Source organism: Hemitrygon akajei, chromosome 5 (assembly GCF_048418815.1).
Source record: "Hemitrygon akajei chromosome 5, sHemAka1.3, whole genome shotgun sequence".
Lineage (NCBI taxonomy): Eukaryota > Metazoa > Chordata > Chondrichthyes > Myliobatiformes > Dasyatidae > Hemitrygon > Hemitrygon akajei.
In genome coordinates this window covers 38,595,985-38,615,509 of record NC_133128.1, presented here as the reverse complement: position 1 = coordinate 38,615,509, position 19,525 = coordinate 38,595,985, and the positions used below count along the sequence as shown (strand labels likewise).

General features: G+C 40.0%; 1 protein-coding gene across 4 annotated transcripts in view; it reads right to left on the bottom strand.

Moving 5' to 3' along the window:
* Positions 1-19,525, bottom strand: part of LOC140727650 (E3 ubiquitin-protein ligase DZIP3-like) — a 107,662-nt gene that overhangs the window by 81,575 nt on the left and 6,562 nt on the right. For all 4 annotated transcript variants that reach the window (XM_073045267.1, XM_073045266.1, XM_073045268.1 and 1 more), the window contains exons 2-5: positions 12,687-12,759; positions 11,083-11,131; positions 3,733-3,767; positions 2,609-2,658 (exon numbers count right to left, since the gene is read on the bottom strand). In XM_073045267.1, the coding sequence (XP_072901368.1) occupies positions 2,609-2,658; positions 3,733-3,767; positions 11,083-11,115 (118 nt within the window). In that variant the 5' untranslated portion in view covers positions 11,116-11,131; positions 12,687-12,759. The remainder of the gene's footprint in view (positions 1-2,608; positions 2,659-3,732; positions 3,768-11,082; positions 11,132-12,686; positions 12,760-19,525) is intronic.

The following is a 19,525-nucleotide window of genomic DNA, read 5'->3' as shown; positions in this document are numbered from 1 at the left end:
TATTGGGTTCTTAAAAAAAATTTTCGCAATGAACTTTAAAGACTTGAAAATCCCACACCTCCCTGTTTGATACCAACAATCATTCCACAGTCAAAGTCACTCAGATTACATTTCTTCCCCATTCTGATGCTTGGTCTGAACAACTAAACCTCTTGAACATGTCTGCATGGTTTCATGCATTGATTTGCTGCAACATGATTGGCTGATTAGATAGTTTAGATAGTTGCATAACCAGCAAATGCACCTAATAAAGTGGCCAGTGAGTGGATACCATAGTAAGAATGTTTCTGCTCCTGTAACCATTATGTTTAAACATTTATTGCCATCATGTGGAGAGAATCAAATTGACTGAAGTCCATTTTCTATAATGACAGGAGCCTAAAGAAGAAGCTGAAGAAGATCAAACATTTGTCATTTCTGATTAACGTGGCTGCAATTGCTTCAGTCTTATTTTCTCTCAAGACTAAACTGTGCCATGAATGTTCATGGAGCTGCTTCTTCCTTCTGCAACTAGTTAAATGTCCACTACCATGTATTATCATCTGTGGAAGAGTTGCAACATTTATGAATCCAGTGGTTATAAGATATCTTTATTTATTAGAACAGTTCTCTTGTTTGCTGAATAGCTATTTTACAACTTCGCTAGGTTTATAATTATTTTCAGTCTACCTAATACTGTTCCTGGCACATCCTTTGGCAATCTTCACTGCACTGTAATTGATTACATAGCTGGGTAGTAATCAAGAGTGGGGAAACATGAGGCACCTTTGAGTTATTGTGGTGGGAAAAAAAAACTGAATAATCTGTTAAAGGTCTTCAGTGCCTGAGATGACCAAATATGAGTTGCTAGATCTGCTTTGACTATATCCTAATTAGATCTATAATACTGCCACATAATAAGACGGAGGATGCTCTTAGAATGGACAGGATTTTAGCTATGTAATCTGCAATAATCTATCATGACAGTCATGACCAACTATGCCTACATAAGGTAAAAAGCCAAAGACAACTACATTTATCCCTCATGCTGGTTTTGTCATAGACTATCTAAAACTATGACGTCCTTTAGGGCTTGGCCAAGTTACTCACCCAAAATATATACTCTATCCCTGCTAATTTGTGTATCTTCAGTTGGTAATTAGCAGGTCTCAGATCTAAATAGAAAATTCCTGAAACACTCAGCAGGTCAGGCAGGATTTGTGGAAAGGGAAACGGATTTAACATTTAAGGAGCAGGACCCTTTGTTAACTCTTCCACTTTCCACAAACGCTGTCCCAGCGTTTCCAGCATTTTCTATTTTTACTTCAGATTTTATAATCTTCAGTTATCCTTTGATATTCAACTGACATGGCACCTCACCCACATTTGAACATGTCACGAGACCGAAAGTGAGATTGCGCCTTTCCTAACTGTAAACCTGCTACCGGGACATAGTACACCTAAGTGATGTGAAGGACTCAGAGAGGTTCTCTTTGAGATATGATTATGCAGGTACAACTATATCAAGAGTCTTTACTGGTTCTGTTCTCAATTTAAATATCAAACTCCAGTCTGATGGAGCTTTCATTGTGTGCTGTGTCTGCAAGGCCGAGTCTGGCGGTGCCGTAGAAGTCTGTTTTTAACTGCATTGCATTTGTGGTTTCTAAATGACAATAAACAATTGAATGATGTTGCAAGATTAACTTGTTTCTTGGGTGGGGATCATAACTGTAGTGGCATAATTGTTGTGTAATTTTGCTAAAGGATCTGAAATTTCCAAAAGAATAATTGTTGAGTAGTTGTTTCTGATCTAAAAAAAATCTAAATATAAAGATGAACAAGAATGAATAGTTTTCCAAAGGGATGAACACAAGGGTTCACACAAATTAGGGAGGTTCTCTTTTCAATAGACAAGCTTAGAACAGCCAGCGATTCTGGTTGGGACATTTGCCCTGCTCATATCTCACTACATTGCTACAACCAACTATGCTTCTGCATGTAATTTTTAGCCAGTTCTGCTTCTCAACTTTTGTTTTATAAATCCCTTGTTTATATCACTTGAATGGTACAATGCTTACAATTGACCATGGCAAAATTGACTCTTTATCTGGGACTTGTACTTCCAACCATAACAGCCTGACCTCATTAACTACAACACTGAAACTAAATTCAATTCTGCAAACTACTACTGGGACACACACGGCTGATACATCTTCAAGGGGAATTCACAAATGACCACCTTACACCTTTGTGAAGAAAATATTGGGAAAGAACATAAGAACTGACTCCACTGCCACTTGAAATGGATGCAATTAATCCTTTTGTACAAATTCATTTTTTAATTAGCTTGTCAGCCCAGATTTGCACTGACAAACAAAATTTAATAGTCAAAAATGCAATCATTATTTATACTCTCACTTTAGATATGTTACTTTGGATAGTACATTGAATAAATAGTGAGAAAAGTTTGAACCATCATTTTCTAATAACATTAGCAAACAGTGATACATGCCTGGCACTGGCTATCCTGTGATTGCTAAACATAGAAATACTATAAGAGATTCCTGTTTGGTTAAAAGAAAATTGAAATCTTAACAAAATATCTAGAAATCTGGTAAAGATTTATTACCTCTCCTGGGATGATAAACTTCACTGCTTGCACCTGATGCTTGCTTTGTTCTAGAAAAGATATTTAGGAAGATTTTTATTTTCCAATTATCTCTGCAGAGATTAAACCTCTGAACTTCACATCTCTATTGTCAGTTACTCAATGAATATAATTGTTGTAGTACCATAAGAAATATGCACTGCTTCCTTCCAAGAGCCTAGATGCTTTATAAATCAAAGAATGCCATCAGTTTTTGTAAAAAAAATACAGACAATATCCACAAAGCCAGTACCTGTTGCTCACTAACAATTGTCTGGAGAAGGCAATGAGCCTACTTGAACAGCTGCAGTAGCTTTTTTATAAAACTGAGTGGCTTAATAGGAGGATAGAAGTGTCAGCCTCATTATGAAGAGGTCAATACTCCCCAATGCCATTAGGCTTTACAATTCAACTGCCAGGACTTAAGAACTTTTTTTTTTTTTTTAAAGCTATTATTAATGCTTTTTGAGTTAGTGATTTAGATGCATATCATATTATTACTGAGTTAAGTATTGTATGTAAGGAGTTTTTGCTACAACAAGTGTATGGGACATTGGAAAAAATGTTGAATTTCCCCATGGGGATGAATAAAGTATCTATCTATCTATCTATCTATCATTACTGTGGGTTTGGATTCACATCTAAGCCAAAGCAACAAAGATAGTAGATTTCATATCCTAAAGGAAATCAGCAAACTGATTTTTATTCAAAAGACAATCTAGTAGTTTCACAGTACTACTACTATTACTATTACTTGAATCCCATTCAGATTTAATTTACTGACAGAATTGAAACTGTTTGGCCGCTTCCCTGGAACTGGAACACATATCTCTGAATTGTGCAGAGTATAGGCACAAATAAAATAAAAAGTAATACGGTCACTATAATTAAAACCCACAGTAAGAGGTCATTTGATGAAAATATTCACTGCTTTTGCATGTTTGTTTAAGCAGTACTGAACATTCAAAGTTCAAAGTAACTTGTTATCAAAGAATAGATAAATCACCATATACATCCTGAAATTCAATCCCCCACTACAACCACAGTCCTTTGAACACCCGCCTCTTGCATGGCTGCTATTTATTTCTTGCAGATGCATTTCTTACCTCACATCACTTGAATTTTGTGCACAGGAATTAATCTGAAACAAATTTAACATTGTGATTAAACAGCAATGTAACATAGTTCAATTTCATAATAAACAGTATTTCACATTGAGAGTGGTCACATCAAAAATCTTTTCAAAACTATTCTGCAAAACATAATGCATCATGTAGGCTTCCAGAACTAGCAAACAGATTGGATGACTGTGCCTTTCCATGGATACACAATGCAACAATGATTTTTAAAGGAATAACATAAGAAAAAGAAAGTGAATATGCCACAGGGCACTTGCGCGTGCTTAGTCATTTAATATCATGACTGATCCCATGTCTTAATCTCTTTCCAGCTTGATCTCCATATGACTGGATTTCCTTTGTAACAGGATTCTACAGATATGAACCTTGAGCGAGCATTCATGGCCCTCTGATAGATAATTTCAAAGATTTACAACAGACTGCATAAAAACTGATATAGCTGACTATTGTACAGCACAACTTGTTTTTTTTATTGTTTGAGAGGTATACTTGCTCTATTCTACTAAGTACACATTCAACCAAAGTACATAACCTCATATTTACCAAGATTATACTCTGCCACTTGCTTGCCCATTTATTTCATTATACAGACATATAAAGAAATACATTCACTTTGCCACGTAAAATTAGGAACATTTTATTCTTCTCATCATTCTCACTAATATTAATTGTGAATAGACAAGCCACTGTGTGGTATACCTGTATGTCCGTCAACCAGATAATTACCCATTTATTCCTGCACTGCTTTCATATTAATTTTATGAATCCTTAATTTGTGAGGTACCTGGTCAAATAAGATTTGAACAACAGATATACAAACTTAATGAATATTTGAAAAAAAAAGTTTTATAGTCCCAGCTGGTTACAGTCTCAGCTTTACTGGGCTTGCCAAGCACAATTTTTTACCTAATTATATTATTTCTTAAATATTATTTCTCTGTAACCTACATGATTGATGCAAGTCCTTTTGCTATTTTCCCTTCTTACTCTTTTAGTTAAAACGGTACAAATGTTGTCATATTTAAATCCATGGAACTGTTCCAGAAACTAGGTGATTCTGCAAAATCAAACTTGATGTAACCATGTCTCTGCAGCCATCTCTTTTGGATTGTCCAATTTTAGCTTCCTTAATTTCTCCAAGATGACGAACCAACCTATCTTCCCACAGAGTAAAAGAAGAAAAGTCACATGTGTCTATTTTGTATAAATTTAAGAGTCAAAACATGAAAAAAAAATGTTATTCTCATAAGACAGTTACTGTACCAATGGTTACAGTACAAAAGTTAATATACAAACTTGATTAATGAATATTTTTAAAAGAGATTGAAAGAAAGGCTTGATATACTTTTTCTAATGTGATGAGCAAACCAAGCTAAAATGGGGTCCAGAGTTGTCCCCCCTGTGAACTATGCTGCTAATGAGAGAGAGAGAAGAAGAGGGGGGAGGCATCTCACGCAGATGAGAGAGGGAGAGATATGATTTATCATTATGGCTCTTTGGCTGATTGTTTACCTTTGCTATAAGGACACTTTCTTTGCCTGCTTGTTAGATTCTTGCAGAGACTGAAAGGCGGAGCCGGTTTGATGGTGCCCCGAAAGGGGAGATAAAAAGCAGGTCTGCTAAGACACAAGCAGATACACCACGGAGACACACCACGGGACACTGAAAGAGCGTTGTGCACCCACGTGAAGGTGGGGGTTTGAAGGATCGATTCAGGGGAATCGATCAGTGGCTCACAGTGTGAGAAGGTGCGACCGGTGGGGGCTTGTTTGTGTGTCCACCCTTGCCTGGGTGACAGGTCTACCACTGAAGAACAGTCGTGCCTGGTATGGTCACAGTCAGTGACCGCAACAGGAAGACAATGGGAAGATCGACAGCAATGGCATCACTTCTCGCTCTCTCTCTCTCCAACGGTACACCAACAACTACCTTGACCTAAACTGAACTCACCATCGTAAGACTACCCATTTACCCCTAGACTTTGAAAGAGCATGGTTTTGATTCCTATTTTCACACTTCTGTATATGTCATTGCTAACCTGTTTCATATATTTGTATTTTATAGTACTGTATTACTCAGTTGACTAATAAACACTTTTAGTTACTGTAATACCAGACTCCAATGTGTATTCCATTTCTGCTGGTTCGGTAACCCGGTCACGGGGTACATGACAAATTGGGGCCTTTGTTCGGGATTTGAATGTCAAATTGGGGGGCTGTTGAATTGCTTGGGGTAAATTTCCTTATCCGATTTGGGTTGTGTGAAACAAAAACAGCAGAAATGGACGTCAATAAACCTCTGAGGCATTAGAGGACACTAGGAAGGTGGAGCTGTTGAGTATTGCAAGAAAGTTCAATCTTTCGAAGGTAAAGACGTCAACAAGGAAGTCAGAAATGCAGAGAGACATAGCCGACCATTACGTATCTACGGGGGTGTTTCAAGATGAGGAGTTGGAGCTGTTTCCTGAAAGTAAACCTAGCAAGGTTGAGATCCGACTGCCGATGGAAAAATTAAGGGTTGAGGCTGAGGAGAGGAAAAGAATGCAGCAGTATGAGTTACGAGTAAAAGAGCTGGAGGCAAAGAAACAGGAAAGAGAGTGAAGAAAAGGAAAAAGAGAGGCAGTTTGAGCTGGCTAGGATACAAGCATTGCAGGCAGGGGGACCAGTGCCAGACCTAGCTGGGGGGGGGGGGTTCAAGGTTAGTCAGGAAATTAATTTGGTACACCCATTTGAGGAAACAGATGTCAATAGGTATTTTCTGCATTTTGAGAAAGTCGCTGTGCATCAGAACTGGCCGAAGGAGAAGTGGGCTGTTTTGTTACAGAGTGTTCTTAAGGGGAAGGCTCAGCAAGCCTATTTGGCGTTGTCTGCGGATGAGGCGAAGAATTATGATGAAGTAAAAGCAGCTATACTGAGGATTTATGAGTTGGTTCCAGAGGCATACTGGCAAAGGTTCCAGAATTTGAGGAAGCAGTGGGACCGCACGTATTTAGAGTTTGTCCACGAGATGCAAATGTACTTTGAGTGTTGGTGCGCCTCGAAAGGGGCCAGTGAGGATCTTGAGAAACTAAAACAGTTGATGCTGATTGAGCAGTTGAAAAGCTGTGTCCTTGAAGGTATGAGGACGTACTTGGACAAGAAGGAGGCAGAAACTCTGTCCGCGACTGCCAAGTTAGCAGACGAGTATGCCTTAACCCACAAGGTAAAGCTTTCTCCAAGTAAGAGCTACCAGAGGGGTAGTAGGGATGGTAGAGAGAGCCCACCGGCTAAATCAGAGAGTAAGCAGGGGACTAGCAGAAAGGGTAAGGAAGATGAGAAGCAGTCTGGAGCGAAGTTCCCCAGTTTTACATGTTATAATTGTGGGAAAGCTGGTCACATAGTGTCTAAGTGTCTTGCTCCCAAAAGAGATAAAGGAAAGGGAAAGGCGCCAACCCTGACTGCCTGTATTAAGCCGGATGAAATGCCGCTAAGGGAGGAGGTGTCAAGCCGAGTTCAGGAAGGAATTGAGAAATTTCTTTCGACTAGGTTGGTATCTGTGAAGGAGGGGTCAACCCCAGTTCCAGTGAGAATCTGGAGGGGCACTGGGGCTTTTCAGTCCTTAATCCTAAGCAGTGTGTTGGAATTCAGTGCTGAGACAGAGACTGGTAATGTGATAGAAGGGATTGGAAAAGGGACCGAGGCCATACCGTTGCATAAAATATTTTTGAAATGTGACTTAGTATCCGGACCAGTCACGATCAGAGTGCGGTCTGCACTCCCGATATGCGATGTGGATGTCTTACTCGGGAATGACCTGGCGGGGAGGGATGTGTTCCCAACAGTTCAGCTTAAGAGTAAGCCTGTAAAGGCTGAGGACCTGCCCATAGATTCTGAAGTTTACCCCGCCTGCGCAGTAACCAGATCATGGTAGATTGACTGGCTGAATGTTAAGTTTAAAAGTGAAATAGAGATTAATATTTGTATACGCTTCTGTATGTGCTACATGATAACCACATATGTATTGCTTTCTATTCTGTAATGTACTAACAATGTGATTGCTAATTGTTTATCTAGATGCTAGATTTGAAATTATATCTGTGTTTCACTCTGTTGATTGATGACTACCTATGTATTATGTTGGACTCTGTAATGTACATTCATGTTTGAATTTTTACCCCCCCCCCGTAAAAATTCCTAAAAGGGTGGGGGTGTGATGAGCAAACCAAGCTAAGACAGGGTCTAGAGTTGACCCCCCCTGTGAACTATGCTGCTAATGAGAGAGAGAGAGAAGAAGAGGAGGGGGAGACATCCCGCACAGATGAGAGAGAGAGAGTCATGATTTAATATTATGGCTTCTTGGCTGATTGTTTACCTTTGCTATAAGGACACTTTCTTTGCCTGCTTGTTATATTCTTGCAGAAACAGCAAGGCGGAGCCGGTTTGATGGACAGCCGGTGCCCTGAAAGGCACACCACGGAGACACACCACAGGACACTGAAAGAGCATTGTGCACCCACATGAAGGTGGGGGTTTGGAGGATCGATTCGGGGGAATCGATCAGTGGCTCACAGTGTGTGAAGGTGCGACCGGTGGGGGCTTGTTTGTGTGTCCACCCTTGCCTGGGTGACAGGTCTACCACTGAAGAACAGTCGTGCTTGGTATGGTCACAGTCGGTGACCGCAACAGGAAGACAATGGGAAGATCGACGGCAACGGCATCACTTCTCGCTCTCTCTCTCTCTCCAACGGTACACCAGCAACTACCTTGACCTAAACTGAACTGAACTGAACTCTTCACCATCGTAAGACTACCCATTTACCCCTAGACTTTGCAAGAGCTTGGTTTTGATTCCTATTTCCACACTTCTGTATATATCACTGCCAACCTGTTTCATATATTTGCATTTTATAGTACTGTATTACTTAGTTTACTAATAAACACTTTTAGTTACTGTAATACCAGACTCCAACGTGTATTCCATTTCTGCTGGTTCGGTAACCTGGTCACGGGGTACGTGACACTAAGAAAACTCTTTTATGTTGCAAAATCAAGAATTAAAGGGTCATTGAGAGCTAGAGATGATTTAGGAATAAAGTTTATAACCATGATTTTTCCACATAAAGGGTAATAGAAAAAGCATTCTTATTTGCAAAGTCTGCAGCTGCTGTGACAAAATTACAAGAATTACACCGATTGACTTTTGATCATCAAGCTTATTCAATATAATCCAAACCTCCTGCAATTAAATTCAAGTATTAGGAGTTTTTAAATTAAAATAATGATCTGATGACAAAAGCTTAACTTAAATTTTCTAATTCTGACTGAAATAAATGCCCAAATATGTTAACGTCATTAAGCGCAATCCCATCTTAATTAGGTACAAATAGGTAAAGAGGGAAGCTGTTTCATTTCTTCTTGATAAATGAATCAGACCTTTTGTTAATGGTCTTCAGTCAACGTATAATCATGTTCACTTCAGTCAATGGTTGGTTAATATGATCAAGTTAAATGACCATAAATATATAATGACATACCAGTTCGGTTTTCAGGTGTGCCTCAAATAGAGGCAGGGCAGCATAATAGGTTAGGATGGGGGGTAGGGTGAGAGCATGTACCTGAGAGCTTAAAGCTGAGGCTACATCCACACTAGACCGGATAATTTTGAAAACGCCAGTTTCGCGTAAATCAATAGGCGTCCACACTATGTGTTTTTGAAAATATCTCTATCCACATTGAAACGGAGATTTTGGTGAATCTCCTCCTACTGGGCATACATCTACCGAAAACAAGCGACATGTTTGGTGTCGAATCTCGCCGTAAAAGTGCGCGTTTGTGTAGTTACAGGCTAGAAAAACTTAAAATGACGGACAGCTGTTGGCTCTCGCGCAGGAGAACTTAAAAGTAAAAAAAAACAAATACTGGAGCGTACGGAGGCAACCGACAGGGAGTTCATGCACAGATTGACCTGGCTGACGACGAACATTGAAAAACTGACTAACTCTGTTGCACTAATAAAGCACCTTGTTAAATGTATAAATATTTTAACGTCTGCATCAGTGTTATCTTGTATTTCCATATAATGTTACATTAGGCTGTTACACATCTACCGTCAGAGAAGTACTTGCATAAATAGGTAAACCACCTTCATACGAGCAAGGACAGAAAACAGGGCAAAGTGAGTATACTTATTTATTCAGTAAGTTATGGGTCAAAGTATTTGGTGAGTACATTTCTAACTCTTCTGGCTTCAGTCTTGTTGCCATCTGCTGTAAATTGTTAGTTTGCGTTCAAGAAAACAATGAAATAGCGCGCTGCCGTCTGATAGCGTTTTCAGAAGTCTCCAGTTACCCCGACCATACTGATCTGCCTGAGCAGCGTTTTCAAAAATACCCACCCTGGAAAGCGTTTCTGTAAAGCTCCGGTTTCGGGGTACGAAAACGCCGTTTTAGTGTGGATGGAGGGCAAAAACGAAGAGAAAAAGCTTTGGTTACGGATTTATCCGGTGTAGTGTGGACGTAGCCTCAGGCAGCTGAAATCCTGATTTACAATTATTGAGTGATTAAAATAGTTAAAGCAGGTTAGAAAAGGAGAGGTAATTTGATGAAATGCAATCTCAGGAAAGATTGGAGTTAATACCAAACTAAACCATTATTCTATACTAGGAGTGAAGTTAATTCTAAAAGAAATTGCCATCAATGTGAAGAGCTAAAGGTATAATGTAAGCATATTATGAAAACGGGTTAGGGTTAATTCCAAAAAGAACAGAATATCAGTTTACTGGTAGAGTTATGCCAATGGATTCGAGCTCTGAATCTGGATGAGCTATAGTTCACACCAAAAATAAATACCTTCTGTAAAAATTAATTTAAATATTGGAAACACAAGAACAAGTAATAAAACTTCTGGAAATATCTATTTTATAACTAAGGATAAAATTCCTTTTGTTTATTTATATACTGTATTAAGAATCTACGACACAGAAATAAACCACCCAGATCAACTTTTCTGTGTCTGTGTTAATAATCTACAGATGTTTGCTCACCCTCCAAATAATTAATTTCATCAATCCTCATAATCTCTCCACACCCTTCATTCTCAAAGTTGAATCACACTTCCACTCTATTTCAGTTGCTATGTATCAGTCATTAACATTGTCATCTGTGTGTCTAGAAATCATTTCTAAATTTTGAGTTCTGGCTTGGTTCATGGTGAATTTATATTTGTGTTCCCTTATCAATAAAGTGATTAACTGAATGCTGAAAGTACCAAATAAGATTATTTCACGATCTTCACATTCATCTATAAGGCTTACGTACCATATACTTAAAAATGTACTTACAGAGGAATTTTCCATCTTTTTCTTTTCATCCATTCTAAGGATGGAGATCCTAAGAAATGTGATTATTAGAATTCAGCACAGCAATGATGAAAAACAGCAAATAGTTGAGAAAATCAAACTATCACAAACATAAAGGCATTTTATTTCTTTTTAAACACAAGAGATTCAGCACATGTTGTAAATCCAGAACAAAGCACACAAAATGTTATACGAACTCCAGCAGGTCAAGCAGCATTTATGAAAATAAATAAACTGTTGCCATTTTGCCCCGAGACCCTTCACTAGGACTGGAAAGAAAGGGGAAGACAACAGAATAAAAAGGCGGCTGAGGGGAAAGGGGACAAGCTAGAAGGTGAAGGTGAAGGTGAAGCCAGGTGGGTAGAAAAGGTAAAGCGCTGGAGAAGGAAAAGAATCTGAGAGGAGAAAGGATTATGGGAGAAGGGGAAGAAGGAGAAGAAGGAGGCCAGGGGAAAGTGGTAGGCAGGTGAGGAGACGAGGTAAGAGGCCAGAATGGAGATTAGGAGGAGGAAGGGTGAGGGGGAAAAGAAGAAAAGTACTGGAAGGAGAAATCCATGTCCATGCCTTTAGGTTGGAGTCAACCTAGAGAGAATATGAGGTGTTATTCCTCCACCTTGAGAGTAGCCTCATCATGCCTGAAGAGGGGGTCTTTGGACTGACATGTTGGAATTGGAATGGGGATAGGAATTAAAAGTTTGGCAGATGGAATGGAGGTGCTCAACAAAGCGGTCCGCCAATTTATATCGGGTGTCAGCAATATAGAGGACGTTGTATCGGAAGCAGTGGCACATAAGTAAATAATATCAACAGCTAATTTTAGATATATTCAAATTCCATAACATTTCCATTGTTATAAACACTAAATCTGAAGTATGAATTTAAGCTGTTCATGCAAAGATATCAATAAACAAACTTAGCTTATAATTTCTAGGTCACTGTGGATAGTTGTAGTAAAATGTGATGATTGGACAGAAACAGTCCAAAGGGCAAGCAGCACTTGTGAGTATACAAATATCTTTGAGTAAATGACCCTCATCAGATCGAGTAAAATGTCGTTTGACAAAAATTATAGCCTTTTAAATTGTGATTTGAATCATTATGGAATGGGAAATATTCAGATGAGTCAGGAATGACAAATAAAATGGTGATATAGATATCAAAGGATTTATCTTTGCCAAAAGCAGTTTTGACTTGTATCCAAGTGCCATAATCACTAATTAAAATTGAAAAAGTTAATTGCTAAACAAAACCACAGCCAATCAAAAGTTGGTCTTATTATCCAGAGTGTTCTTTCCTTACACTAATAAGACTCTTTTGGGGAAATGTTCAGCGGAGGGGCAGAGAGAGAAGTGTTTATTTATAGTGCCTATTAGTCAATTTGAATAGACAGATCTATTACCAAGGGCCTTTACTAGCAGTTTAAGATTTACTGTTTATTTATATAGACATTTCTACATCTCACTGGGGGTGGGGGGGATGAGGTGGGGTGAAGGGGGTTACCAGAAAACAGGGCACGTCGTGATTTTTTGTAACACAAATTTGCATCATCTGTACATGCATCAGGAAGTGAGTTGACATCTACTTACTTGTTTTCACATAAAAGTGAATTTTGTAGGTGCAACTTCCCACTGACTTGAATGACTGTAATGTGGGGTTCACCTATAAATGTAAAATATGCATATTATATCATAGCAAAACATTACTGACTGAAGACAGCTATAGGTTTAAATGCAGGCAACAATATACACTTTCTATGAACATGATCATGAGAAACCACATCCCTGCAAAGTAGTTTATATTGTATAAATAATCAACTCACACCTTTTGTACATAAAATAAAAATGCAACTCATCAAAAATTATTTGAATGACGGTTTCTACTCCAAATAAAACAAAATGATTAAAATGTGGTACCAGCTATATTTATTTTAGATCAGTTAGCCTGCGTTCCATTCTCACTTCCCTCACTCCACCCAGGGTCCCTGTTACTTAACTCAATTTTTCCATCCTTCCCCGACGCAGCCTCATCCCATTAACAAGAAGTATAACACCCCCCACCACAGCTGGCCACATCTGCCCATCACTCAGACTCCTATCCTGTTCAAAATTCAAAGTAAACTTATTATCTAAGTACATATATGTCACCATTAGATTCTTTTTCTTCTTTTACAGTATTTTTATTCAGAAGAAAAAACAAGATTTACAGAGTGCAACACATAGATACATCTCAACATAAAGTGTGTACATTCATATATTGTAATAAAATTGATCAAAATGTTATAGCACATCACATAAAGGTATACCACTCCGTAATCAAAAATTTAAAGATAGGTCATACATCATAAAATAAATTTTTTATATAAAAAAAGTCAACCCCTTAGATTCCTTTTCTTGCAAGCAATCATGATAAATACAAGAAATGTGACAGAATGAAAGACCACACCTAACAAGGCAGACAACAACCAATGTAGGGAAAAATGTGCAAAACAGAAAGAGAGAGAGAAAAAACAATTATTAGTAAATAAGCAATAAATATCAAGAGCATACAATGAGGAATCCTTGAAAGTGGGTCCAGTTCAGTGATGGGGCAAGTGAAGTCATCCACTCTGGTTCAAGACCTTATGGTCAAGGGTTAATAACCGATCAGAATCATGGTGGAGCAGGTCCTGAGGCTCCTGTACCTATTTGCTGACAGCAGCATTGGGAAAAGAGTATGGCCCGGAGGGTGGTAGTCCTGAGGATGGATGCTGCTTCTCTGTGATAGTGTAGATGAGCTCACTGGTGAGGACGGCTTTACCTGTGACAGACTGAGCCAAATCCACTACTTTTTACAGGCTTTTCACCAAGAGCATTGGTATTTCTAAACCAGGTCATGATGCAACCAGTCCACCACACATATATAGATGTTCGTCTAAGTTTGAGATGATTTGCCAGATCTTCGCAAATTTCTAAGAAAATAGAGGTCCAGCTGTGCTTTCTTCATAATGACACTTATGTACTAGACCCACGACAGAGCCTCTGAAATTAAAACACCGGCGAATTTAAAGTTGCTGACCCTCTTTGCCTCTGATCCCCCGATGAAGACTGGCTCATAGACCTCTGGTTTTCTTCTCCTGAAGTAATAATCATCCCCTTGGTCTTGTTGACATTGAATGAGAGGTTGTTGTTGTTGTGGCACCACTCAGTGAGATTTTCATCCTCCTGTTTATAAGTTATCATCACCTTTGATTCGGCCAACATCAGTGGTGTCATTCAGCAAACTTAAATATGGTATTGGAGCTATGCTTAGCCTCACAGTCATAAGTATAAAGCAAACAGAATGGGGGGGAGGGTGAAGCACACAGCCTTGTGGTGTACCTGTGCTGATGGTGAAAGTGGAGGAGATGTTGCCAATCTGAACTGACCGGAGTCTGCAATTGAGGAAATCAAGGATCCAGTTACACAAGAAGATATTGAGGTCTAAGACTTGATCCTTATTGATTAGCTTTGAGGTAATGATAGTATTGAATGCCAAGCTGTAGTCAATGAAGAGCATCTTCACTGTCCCGATGTTCCAGGATTAAGTGAAGAACCAATGAAATAGCACCTACTGTCAACCAATAAAACAGCATCCACTGTCAACCAATGAAATGGCATCCACTGTCAAACCTGTTGTAACGGTAGGAAAATCAGAGTGGATCCACATCACTTCTCAGGCAGGAGTTGATATGTTTCATCATCAAACTTTCAAAGCATTTCATTATAGTGGATGTAAGTGCTAATGGAAGATAGTCACTGAGGCAACTTACCTCATTCTTCTCAGACACTGGTATAACTGAAGCCTGCTTGAAGCTGAGGGGTTCCTCAGACTGCCAAAGCAAGAGGTTAAAGATATTGTTAAACACTATTGCCATTAGATTCACGCAGGTCTTCAGTACTCGGCCAAGTTTTCCCAATGGGCCAGATGCTTTCTGTTAATTCACCCTCCATTAGGATGCTTTCTGTTGGTTCACCCTCCATTAGGATGCTTTCAAGGCTGAGCCTCAGAGACTGAAATCACAGCAATTTTGTCAAGATGCCTCCATGTTTTGATGATCAAAGCAAGCATAAAAGGTACTGAGCCAATCTGGGAGTGAAGCCTTGCTGTTACCTATGTCACCTGGTTTCACTTTATAGTAGGTGACAGCATACAACCCCTGCCACAGGTCAAAATCAGAATCAAATCAATTTTAATTATCACTCAAACCATACATAGATACAGCTGAATGAAACAGTGTTCTTCTGTGGCCATGGTGCAAAACGTTCAAAATAGCAAGCAAACTTCAAAATAATGAATAACATTCAAAAACAGTGAGTAACATAATTCAAAATAATGAGCAAAGAAGCATATTCACGCGAAAAAAATATATCTAAGAACCTGAGCAACAGCGTTCGACAATCGATGGTACAATCCTCTAGCAGTATACAGACGCACACAATCCTACACACTTCCACGACTCTCACCTGGTCTGCAACAGGTGGTAAGCCCAAGGCTTGACCGAGGCTACACAGCTCCCATGATGACTGTCTCAACACCAAATAAGGGTAACAGGACCGCGGCAACTTACATTATCACGAACAGAGTCTTGCGATTGCAAGTGAAATGCCCAAGACAACCTCCCGCAGTTATACTGCACCAACTCCAATGCTTCCAAGTAGCAGGCCTCAACACAATCTGCAGCCAGGTCAGCTCCTCCGAACCCAAACCTGCTCCTCCGACATCCCAACTGTCTTTTTTCCTGATATCCCGACTGTACCCTTCTTCAACATCACGGCCGGCCCCTTCCAACACTTTGGCTGGCTCTTTCTCCAACATCTCAGCCAGCTACGCCTCCAACACCAGTCCAACTACTCTGATCCACGAACAGCTCACTAATGGAGTAGCCCTGCAGTACCTAATGTTCTTGGAGTAGAATTGTCTTTAGATCGTAAAAAAACAAATTTTACAAAGAGAAAAGCACTTTTGGTTGGCCCCTGTGAGGCCGCTGCATTCACATGTGCCGCCATCTTACCGAAAGCATTGTATTGAGCATTCCTTCAGTGATTCAAGTTTGGTCCAGAATTGCCACCTCACATGTGAGATGCCTTTCTGGAGATCGTACCTGGATCTCTTGTATTTAACTTGGTTACCAGCCCTGAATGCCTCCTACTTAGCCCTCAGCAGATTGCCAATCTCATGGTTCATCCAGGGCTTCTAGTTAAGGAAGACTCTGAATGATTTCGTGGGGCACACTTATGTCTACGTCTGATTTTATTAAGTCCTTCTCCCTGGGTTTCTTCTCCCCTGGATCACCATTCCCATCTAGCCCCAACCTGATTACAGCTACCTAATTATTCTTATCTGTTTACACCTGTTACATTCCATCCTCCTTCTCAACACTCTCTCCTCTTCTGCATGGTTCTGTCTGCCACCATCAACCATCTCCTCACATATCACCTGTTAGCCTCCTCCCCATTCTTCCCTCTACACTCTTGATCCGGATGCAAGGTTTCTACCTGAAATGCTGACTACCTCTTTACCTCCACAGATGCTGCACCAGCGACCTGAGTTCAATTTGCACCATTTGCAAGGAGTTTGCATGTTCTTCCCATGACTGCCTGGGCTTCCTCCCACGTTCCTACGATGGGTTAATAAGAAGTGGCCATGCTATGTTGATGCCAGAAGCACGGTGACACTTGCAGGCTGCCCCCTACACGTCCTTGGACTGTGTTGGTCATTGATGCAAACACATTTCACTGTATGTTTCAATGACGTGACAAAAAAGCTAAATAAAGCTCATCTTTAATTCATGCATTACTGAGGTTAGAACTGCTGCCTCATTGTTCAGATCCTAGACTGAATCCTGATCTGCAGTCTGTATGCATGTTCGCATTGTGACTGGATAGATTTCCTCCCACATCCCAAAGTTCTGCAAGTTGAGAGGTTAATTACACACTGTAGATTGCACTAGATCAAGATTCAAGATTGCTTAATGTCATTTCCAGTACAAAAGTGTAAAGGAGACAAAATAATTGTTACCGTGCAACCAATGCAGCACAAAAATAACCACAAGGTATTGAAACACAGTAAGTATAAATTCATAGATGGGTTATACGTCCATAAAGTGATGCTAGGTACATAAGGTGACTGACAGGAAATGATAGAGTAGTGGTGGTTGGGGGAGGGTTAGTGGGTGGGGGAGTTGATCAGCCTTACTAGTTGGGGAAAGTAACTTTCTTGGAGTCTGGTGGTCCTGGCGTAGACGCTACATTGCCTCCTCCCTGCTGGGAGTGGGACAAACAAATCATGAGCAGTGTGGCTGGGTCCTTCATGATGTTACCGGTCCGTTTCTGGCACCTTTCTGTATATATGCCCTTGATAGTGGATGGACTGATGTCGACGAAGCATAGAGCCGTTTTGACAACCCATTATAGAGCCTTCTTATCTGCCACAGTGTAGTTTTCATACTATGCAGTAATGTAACATGTCAGGATGCTCTCTACTAGCATCTGGAAAAGGGCCACAAGATATAGGAGCAGAATTAGGCCATTAGGCCCATGGAGTCTGCTATTGTCACAATAGGTCAACGGCAGATGCAATCTCCATGGTTCTTCACACGGCTTTAGACCACCTAGACAACACAAACACTTATGTCTGGATGCTGTTCATCAACTATAGCCCAGCATTTAATACCATCATTCCCACAATCCAGATTGAGAAGCTGCAGAACCTAGGCCTCTGTACTTCCCTTTGTAATTGGATCCTCGACTTCCTAACTGGAAAACCAGTCTGTGCGGACTGGTGATAACATATCCTCTTCACTGATGATCAACACTGGCGCACCTAAGTTAGGTGTTAGCCCACTGCTCTACTCTCTGTATACACATGACTGTGTGGCTAGGCATAGCTCAAATACCATCTACAAATTTGCTAACGATACAACCATTGTTGGTAGAATCTCAGATGGTGACGAGAGGGTGTACAGGAGTGAGATATGTCAACTTATGGAATGGTGCCGCAGCAACAACCTGGCACTCAATGTCAGTAAGATGAAAGAGCTGATTGTGGACTTCAGGAAGGGTAAGATGAAGGATCACATACCAATCCACATAGAGGGATCAGAAGTGGAGAGAGTGAGCAGCTTCAAGTTCTTGTGTGTCAAGATCTCTGAGAATCTAACCTGGTCCCAACATATTGATGTAGTAGTAAAGGAGGTAAGCCAGCAGCTATACTTTATTAGGAGTTTGAAGTGATTTGGCATGTCAACAAATACACTCAAAAACTTATGGTTGTACTGTGGAGAGCATTCTGACATGCTGCATCACTGTCTGGTATGAAGGGGTTACTGCACAGGACCGAAAGAAGCTGAAGAGCGTTGTAAATCTAGTCAGCTCCATTTTGGGCACTAGCCTACGAAGTACCCAGGATATCTTTAGAGAGTGTGTCTCAGAAAGGCAGCGTCCATTATTAAGGACCTCCAGCACCCAGGGCATGCCCTTTTCTCACTGTTACTATCAGGTAGGAGGTACAGAAGCCTGAAGGCACACACTCATCGATTCAGGAACAGCTTCTTCCCTTCTGCCATCTGATTCCTAAATGGACTTTGAAGCTTTTTTTAATATACATTATTTCTGTTTTTGCACATTTTTTAATAATCTATTCAATGTACATAATTTACTTGTTTATTTATTATGTATTATTTTATTATTATTATTTTTCTCTCTCTGCTAGATTATGTATTGCATTGAACTGCTGTTAACAAATTTCACATCACATGCTGGTGATAATAAACCTGATTCTGATAGATGTACATAGTCCAGCTCTCTTCAGCTACCTCATAAAGTCGAGATTTTGGTGAGCTTTTGTTGATTGTGTAGGATGTCTTCTGGGATCAAGAGAGATTGTGCATGATGTGCACGCCCAGGAGTTTGAAGCTGCCTGCATTTTCCTCTACTCTCCCACTGTGAGTGGCGTGAGTTCTCCAGGAGAAAGTAACTATCTCCTTTGTTTGGTTGACTTTGAGGAAGACGTTATTTGCCTGGCACCAGGCCTCGAGCTGTTCCACTTCATCTCTAGTGTGTAGTTCAGGGGTACATTCCAAGGGGGAAGATATGAATGTGAAAAAATAAAAAATAAATGCAGGATAAATGGAACAGTCAACATGGATTTATGTGTGGAAGGTCATGATTGACAAATCTTATTGAATTTTTTGAAGAGATTACTAGGAAAGTTGACGAGGGTAAAGCAGTGGATGTTGTCTATATGGACTTCAGAAAGGCCTTTTACAAGGTTCCACACGGAAGGTCAGTTATGAAGGTCGGTGACTAGTCAGTGGCTCCCAGACAAGAATGAAACAATGGTATGACAAACGTACCCGAGAGTAAGAATTTCACGTGGGCGGTAAGGTCTTGGTCCTATTCCCTGTAGT